Source organism: Pezoporus occidentalis, unplaced genomic scaffold (assembly GCF_034315485.1).
Source record: "Pezoporus occidentalis ecotype Australia unplaced genomic scaffold, CSIRO_AGI_Poc_V1 ctg86, whole genome shotgun sequence".
In the NCBI taxonomy this organism is placed as follows: Eukaryota; Metazoa; Chordata; class Aves; order Psittaciformes; family Psittacidae; genus Pezoporus; species Pezoporus occidentalis.
In genome coordinates, this window is record NW_026916220.1 from 2,656,558 (window position 1) to 2,665,039 (window position 8,482).

Sequence of the window (8,482 nt, forward strand, 5' to 3'; positions counted from 1 at the left end):
ATTAACATTAAATACTACTCAAAGATACAAAAAAAAAGAAAACCGCAGGCAAACAGAGAAAAAACATTAGCTTCCCCTCACTGTGTGTAAGTTACTCTGAAACTGCTGGAAACCACAGGAAGATGTTCAGAAAAACTTTTCTACACTCATTCTGAATCCAGTTGAGACTTCAGTAGGAGATATCCCTACAAACAAACCTCATTTTATATAACTGCCTCTATTAACTTGCAAGAAGTTTGGGGGGGGAATATGTAATACAGCTAAGCAAACTTCAAGACTCCTAAAATAAGCTTGTCTTTGTCCGTCTTGCGCAACCCTCTATTTACATTGTGCTCCTCCCTGTATCTTATGCAAAAGGCTTCTACTTTTTGATCTCATAAAAAGCATAATTAAGCTCCACATGCCACTAAACACCCACCTCCCCCCCCCCCAAGGTGTTTACAAAATCATTCCAATCATACCAAAAAAATAACAGCTAGAAGTGCTACCAATACTACAAATAATAAGAGCGAGTCTAGACTACCTAAGAAACAGGTTTTATGTCTGGAATCCCAAACACTGCAAATTGGAGGCCCAGATTAGCAATTTTTTCTTAATATAAACTCAATCATAAAAAAAATATATCAAGGAGATAAAGCTCTAAGTGAGTTGGCAAGGTAACCTGAGAAGGACAATTTTTTAAAAAAATGGAAACAATTCTGCAGCTCACAGTCACAAAGACAGTACTATATATAGGAGGATTAGATAAAATCTTAATGTCAACATTTGTTGATCATAAAACACGAAGATGAGCTGGATTTTATATATATATATTTGCTAAACAATATTTGTTGATTATTCTTTCATCTTAAAATAAAGCATGAAATGCAAAGTTCAGCTGAAGTACAGCTGGTAAAATGCAGTCTGTGCTCCCCGTTGAGGAGGGAGGATGTAGGATAAGCTGAAGGTACACAAAGGTTCCTCCACAAGACTTGAAAATTACTTTATTACAATAAAGAAAATAGTATATACAAACCAAACAGTCTTCTGCCAAAAAGTGAAGTATAAAAACATGTATCTAACTCTGAATTGGCTCAAAAGGGCTTAATTACAGGCTATTCAAGTACTCCTACCTTATCTAAGATTTTTTATGCCTACACATACTACTTGGAGAGTACTTTCTGCAGTAGATGAGTCTGAAAGTCACAGGTATCTTCAAGTACCAACTAACATTGTTTCACAACATTCCAAAAACACGGCATCTAAATAACCCCAAAAGCTACAAAACATTTTGCAAAAGATGGAGAATGGGTTTACAACATATTTCATATTAGTTAACCAATATACCACAGAGCTCTAAAAATGACTGCTTCATATAAAACCATGATGCTTTATTAATAGTAATTAACACAGCAGCAAATTCCTCTTCATTCCTCAGAGCAAAGCAGCAGCAAAACCCCCTTCATAACTATTTGTATAAGCACAACACTAGAATGCTTTCAGTAAGTCAAGAGGCATGATTCAACAAAAAAAACTGAGTCATATTTTAGCAGCATTTCACTGTTTATGACCACTGGTGATAAGACCCATTTATGGATAAAAAGGTGCTGCTGCATAACCCACATTCTGAAATCAGAACTGCACAGTGGAAGATTTATGAGCCCAGACAAATCTTTTGTTAGTGGCCACCTTCCACTATAAATAAAGGTTGACATATTCAACGCCCATGTCCATAATAAAACAGTACAGATGACTTTATCCACCACCACCACCACCACTCCCCCCAACAATATTACAGAGGTACTATAACTTGGTTATGCCTTAGATTACTGAAGAACTGCCAAAAACCGGAAGTTAAGGTTTTGTTTCTTTTAGGACTGACAGCAGCAATATATTTACACACATGTAAAATGCCATATAGCACACCTACCCAACAGACTTCTGATAGAGAATGCTTCTCATCACCTGAAACCTAATTTTTACTATCTAATTTTCAGGATTTCCAGAGTAACTTTCAGAACTTCAGCTGTACTTGTAAGTAAAAGTTCTACAGGAAAGCATAATATTCTGCAGTAATGCCAACATACTTGTGATAGCTCTGTACTACTTGTCAGATTGGAAGTGGCTGATACTGCTCTATGGGAACCGGGTCCAAAGCAACTTACTTCAGCTAGAAACTCAAGGAAATTCATCTTCATGGAGAATCAGAGTAGTCAGAGACATCATATTTCCCAGTCAGTCACTGTAATGTGATGGCATTTTGTTTGATAAACTCCACTTTTGCATGCCTTTAAATAAAATAATTATCTCCTTCTAAACCATTTATTTTTCCCGAACAGATTAAAGATTTTCTTTGCCTTCTTGGATCACTTATTACTTTATTAGTTAAAATGTCTTTCAAAACACCCAGTTTTGTGGCATTATCTGTGTGTTGTACGTATGCTGGAGTGGATAGAGGGCTTGAAAATCCCTTTTTATTTCCTTCACAAATTAGATACTCAACTTCAAAGCTCAAGAGACAAACATATCTGAAGATAACAACATGCAGCTACGCTTTCTCAGTTTAAAGCTTATTTTCCCACTTCCTGGTACCTTACAGGTTAATACACTCTATCTAGTTATGCCTGCCCCATCTCTGGCAGTGTTCAAGGCCGGGCTGGATGGGGCTTTGAGCAACCCCGTCTAGTAGAAGGCATCCTTGCCCATGGCAGGGGTGTTGGAACTAGATGATCTTTAAGGTCCCTTCCATCCCAAACCATTCTATGATTCTATGATCCTTTTACACATATTTGCCACATAAATTAATAACATGGACTATAGTTACAGGTCTTTATTCATTTCAGCTATTTAGGACAAACAATCCTGAATATATTCGAGCCTCATTAACTTTTACAAACACCAAACAAGAAAAAACATAATGACTTTATAAAAATATCTCCTAATAAACATATTAGGAGATACGCTTTTAATTAATGAGAAAGCATTTGAAAGAAATGCAGATTTGGTACTGATATCTTATGGGCTTAATCCTCAACATACATCTTATTAACTTAACAATGACAACTAATGGTTTTATCATCTAAAAGGCATGTAACACCTCTGACACCCTATGAGATTTGCTCAAGAAGCTGAGACATTTACTTTTCACCATCTGGGTTTCTAAACAAAAACAGAATTTAAATTAAATAATAGCTTTAACTTGCATCATTTAAAGGGAACACATGCCTTACTAAATGCAAGGCTGCTGCAGAGATCCTAGGAGCCACCACGGTGAAATAAAGAAAAATAAAGGAGTGATGTTTTGGCTTCTAGCAAAAGTGTCTATAATCAGTTCGGAAAATGGCACCTGAAGCACAGGACTATCAGCTCCTGATTTAAATTGTGTATTCTGTACTCTTACCCTTCTTTCATATGTGTTAAGAGTTGCTAATGAAATGTGCATGTGCTACTGCTCTGCAAATTACATACCTCAGTCTCAGGGTACAGAGCTCACACTTCTCAGTGGGGGTGTGGCCACTCTATCTTCAAGTTATAAAAGGAAATTCTGGTTTGAGAGAAGCATTACTTGAGAAAGAGAGTGCAAAAACGTTGAGTGAAACTTCTTGATTGCTTGCCTAACTGACAAATGCCATCTTAAGTTCTACTTGACCCCATATAACACTCAGTCTGGGTCTTATGATCTGAAGATGCTGGAGGCATAAGGGAAAAAAAAAAACAAAACAACCCATAACTAATTTCAAGCCATACTCACTTTCTCTGAATAAAGACTCTTGAATAAAGAGGACCAGATTTTCCACTACATCACAGCTGAAAAATGCAGCGATCGTTTCTATTACAGATCAAATAAACAATGTGACTGCTCATGGCTGTGAACATATAGACATGAAAACCCCTCCAAAACTCCAAATGAACTCTGAAAAGTCCCTAAATTACTTTGCCATTAAATGAGCAGCTCCTGGAGCACCACAGTCTGTGTAACGATACTCCAAACGGAAGTCAAGACCACTAGAGCTCGCTGAGATACACATCACTGGAAAATGTCTTGACGCTTCTTCAAGATACATTGTATACTTTCTCTGTGAGAAAGTTATTCCTATGTACTTGATTTTCAGTTAAATTTTGTTTTGTTCATCAGATTAATCTGACCCACAAAACCTAACTTTGAAGCAAAATAAATTTGTCAATGGGCAAAATAAGAGTAGTTTGAATGCTCTAACTGGCAAAATAAACAAAATGGCAAGAAACATACCTACAAAGGCTCAAAAAGAGAAAAAAAGAAAGGAATCAAAGCACAGTTCGGTCACCTTGTATTACATATCAGTGCTGTAAGAAGCTTAAACCAAATTTATACAGATAGCAGTTGAAGCTGCTAGAAGGTAATCAGTACAGTAAAAACTATGGAAAATACGCTACCAGCCATTCAGATTAAGAAAGTAATTCAAGTGGACATATCCAATGTTAAGATCACAACTACCATTTGGTAGCTTTTTTTCCCCTCACTGTTCATGTATGAGAATTAACAGAAAAATTAAGGGAAATTCTAGACCAAAACTTCTATTAAGAGACAAACTCAAGGGTGAACACTTGCAAGCTGGAAGAAAAATTAATCTGAAGATGCAACTTTCCTTGAAGCATCTGCTGTTTACATACCATACTTTGTTCTTCAGTCCTTTTGTTATCTGTATAACAGTAATCTGCAAGGACACATTACCTGCTTTAAAGATCATTAGGTATTTTATGATCTATCACTGGGAGGACTTGATGTACTGAGAGTCCTGATGTACTGAAATAAGAGTTTGACCAAGGTTGAGATTTCTCAACCATTTGATTATTTCCTCAGCCATTTGAAGCAGCAATTATTATTCTTTACCTAGCAGCAATATTTAAAGAAATCTCAAAATAGGCAAATTAAGCCACAAAGTATACTGAAATCTCGGTTTAGTCAGGTTATGCTAGTTATTATTTAACGGAAATGAGCAACTTCCTGTTGTCAGGGGAAACAGTGAGCAATTTCCATTTCAAGCCTCAGTATTTTGTGCTCCTGCAAAGATCTGTGCCACAACTTTTACTTTTGATAATATTCCACATGAAATTTGCTTCCCGGTGATATAAAATTAAGTATGTAAATATACTGGAACATTTCAGTTCCTTCTTCCTGCTTCTGAGCATATTCCAAATTCACCAAGTTTTGCCTACCAAATAGTGGTCTTGGACTTCTTTCCCCTGCAAAACTCTTCCTCTTTGGTTTCTCTGCCTAACACCTGCCCCTGAAAAAAAAACAAAACAAAAAACAAACCCCCAAACAATTCACATTTAGAGCTTCTTCAAACTTTTACATGGTTTGACAGACAGCAGATGATTCCCACCTCTTAGAAAATAGACCGCTCAGATGAAGCAGTGTGGAACATCAAAACACCTTCTTCTAACGCTCAAGTAGCCGATTCCCTTAAGGATGTTTTTCTCTCCTTCCCCATTACCTTGCTTTAAATGAGGCAAAGGTAAAAATGTATACTGTTTATGTAACATGAAGCCCACGCATGTTTAAGTTAAAACTGAGGTCTGCAAAACACATGATGTTACGTTTTTGCACTACTAATACATGGTAACAACAATACAGGCAGCATGATGTTCTTCCATCCATCACATGTTCCAGGGAAGAACTGTGAGTTAAAGAAAAGCATGGATGGGATATAAGAGATTAGATGTAAGGAAGAAATTCTTTCCTGATAGGGTGGTGAGGCACTGGAATGGGTTGCCCAGCGAAGTTGTGAATGCTCCATCCCTGGCAGTGTTCAAGGCCAGATTGGACGAAGCCTTGGGTGACATGGTTTAGTGTGAGATGTCCCTGCCCATGGCAGGGGGGGTTGGAACTAGATGATCTTAAGGTCCTTTCCAACCCGAACTATTCCATGATTCTATGATGCGAAAAGGAACTTAACCTAAATTCAAGTTACAGTAACTTGTGCTGCCTCCAAAGTTTACTAAAGTTACAACTTTAAAAGTTTACTTGACGTTATAACTTTCACTGAGCCTCAAAATTTTACCGAAATGCTCATAAATCGCTACAAGGTCGAAACAATAACTAGAAACTTCCACCACAAAGGAAAAAAGATTCCCTCCAAAAACCACTAACTGGAAGAGTTACAAGCAGTACACAGTGTCAAAGGGTTTTCCTACGTTTTTAAACAGCATTCATGTAAGGTAATGCGCTCCCCCACCACGGGAACAGGAACAGCATACAGACCAGGACTCTGTCCAGGCAGGGTGCCTTTATGCATCTGGTGCAGCCTGACCTATGCTGCCCCGGCAACACCCGCCTTGGGTCTGCCAAAAGACAACAGTTGCTGGACCTCGCAAGTGACGAGGTTCAGACCAAAGGCGCTTTTCAGGCCAGACCTCGGGTCTGTGGCAATTGACGGGCTAATTTGCGGTCGCAAGGGCTCCGCTACCAGTGCCCTTTCAAAGCAAATATCCTACTTAGAGCTGACAGGAGATAAACAGTGCTGTCAGGAACCAGCGAGTGCAACCCACAGCTGCTCACCCGCCGCATCCGGCGGCTGGGAGAGTTCTGCCCTGGCGGTTGGTAGCGTGGGCAGTTTCACAAAGCAGTTACACCAAGTGTTTTGCAAAGGAGTACAAGCGAAACCAGACACGTGCAGAGCGGAACATCACTTGGGCTGCGTTTTGCTTTACGGATCCGGATGTGTGCTCAGAACGGCTGTGAACGTGCACCTCCAGAGACGCAGAGACCTCCACCGTGAAAAGCCTGACCATCCTGCCTCGTGAAGCGGAGGAGCCCACCCTGAGCCGTGACCTCTCTTGCTCAATTAGCAGTATGTAAGCCAGAAATAAGCTAATTTTGGGGCAGAATTTTGCTAGTCGTAGTTCAAACTCTCAGAGAAATTTGTCCCTTTACCAGCGCCGCGCAGCACTCGGCTGGGTCACCACACTTGTCGCCTCTGCCTCAAGAGCTACAGACGTGCTCGGTGCGGACTCAGGCACACCCCGACGGCGTTTCGCCCGGGCCAAAAGCAACAACGTTTCTGAGAAAAGCAGGAATCTGCCCCGCCGCCCGGGGGAAGACAGGCGGAGCGGCTTCCCGACGGAAACCCCCACGCAGCTCTCACCCCACTGTCCTTCTTCGTGTCGGAGCTCTCAAGGGGAGAGCTTTCGGGCACCCCCACGGGCAGAGCCGCTCCGAAGCGGGCCGGGACTCCGCAACGACTAGACCTGCCGCGGCAGAAGGCGGCAGCGCCCTGGCTCCGGCTCCAGCCCTGGCCCGGCAGGGACTCCTTGAGCTCCCTCCGCCCCAGCCACCGCACTTCGGCCGCCGCGTCGAGCCCTGAGTAACTCGGGGGTAGCCCAGCTCCGCTTCCCACTTGCGGCGCCGGGCCCCCACGGCTGTGAGGCTGTGGGGACACCGCCAGGCCGCGGCGCGGTGTCCCGCTCGGGACCAGAGCTGCCCGGCGCAGCGTTACCGGCGGCACTTACTGTGTGGACGCGGGGCGGCGGCGGCGCCTCCTCGGGGCTGTCGGCTGGAGCTGCGGGCGCGGCGATGCTGAGGCGGTGCGGGCACAGCCAAGGCAGCCCCAGCTCTCCGCGCCAGGGGGCGGAGCAGGCTGTGCCCCCGCCCGCCCTGGCCGGCCGCCTGCCCCCGGGGTGGACACCGGGGAGAGCATCAGGGGGAGGAGAGAGGGTGAACGCAACTCCTTAGGAAAGCGCGGTCGCGGTGTTGGGCCGCTGGCCCATCTTTGCTTCGCTTCCTTCCCTGCGTTGGAACTTGAGGAATTCCAACTGTTGCAAGAGCAAGCCCCGAATAAAACTGTTATTTCATTCCACTGAGCTGAATGTGATAGAATCATGGTGTGGGTAGGGTTGTAAAGGACCTTAAGAGCAAATAGCCCCAACCCCCCTGCCACGGGCAGGGATGCCTCACACTAGACCATGTCACCCAAGGCTCTGTCCAACCTGGCCTTGAACACCACCAGGGATGGAGCATTTACCATTTCTTTGGGCAACCTGGTCCAGTGCCTCACAGTGAAGAATTTTCGTATATGTAACCTGAATCTACTCTCTTTCAGCATAAAACCATTCCCTCTTGTCCTATTCTCATAGCCCCCCAATGAAGAGTCCCTCTCTGGTATCCCTATAGGCCCCCTTCAGATACTGGAAGGCTGCTATGAGGTCTCCAAGCAGCCTTCTCTTCTCCAGGCTGAACAGACCCAACTTTCTCAGCCTGTCTTCATACGGGAGGTGCTCCAGTCCCTGATCATCCTCGTGGCCTCCTCTGGACTTGTTCCAACAGTTCCATGTCCTTCCTATACTGGGGACACCAGAACTGCACACAATACTCCAGGTGAGGTCTCACGAGAGCAGAGGGGCAGAGGATCACCTCCTTCGACCTGCTGGTCACACGTTGTGGTGTTAATTTTGGCAGCGAGCTGCTGCCTAGTGTGTAGAGTAGGGGCACTCATCTTTGTGCCTCTACTAGAGGGGGGACAAT

At 43.2% G+C, this 8,482-nt stretch overlaps 1 protein-coding gene across 2 annotated transcripts in view; it reads right to left on the reverse strand.

The window, feature by feature from the left end:
• TNFAIP8 (TNF alpha induced protein 8) overlaps positions 1-7,574 on the reverse strand; it is a 62,082-nt gene extending 54,508 nt beyond the window's left edge. Inside the window, exon 1 of one of the 2 annotated variants that reach the window (XM_062604371.1) lies at positions 7,467-7,574. In XM_062604371.1, the coding sequence (XP_062460355.1) occupies position 7,467 (1 nt within the window). In that variant the 5' untranslated portion in view covers positions 7,468-7,574. The remainder of the gene's footprint in view (positions 1-7,466) is intronic. The other variant, XM_062604374.1, reaches the window with a different exon arrangement.
• Between the last annotated feature and the right edge of the window lie 908 nt (positions 7,575-8,482).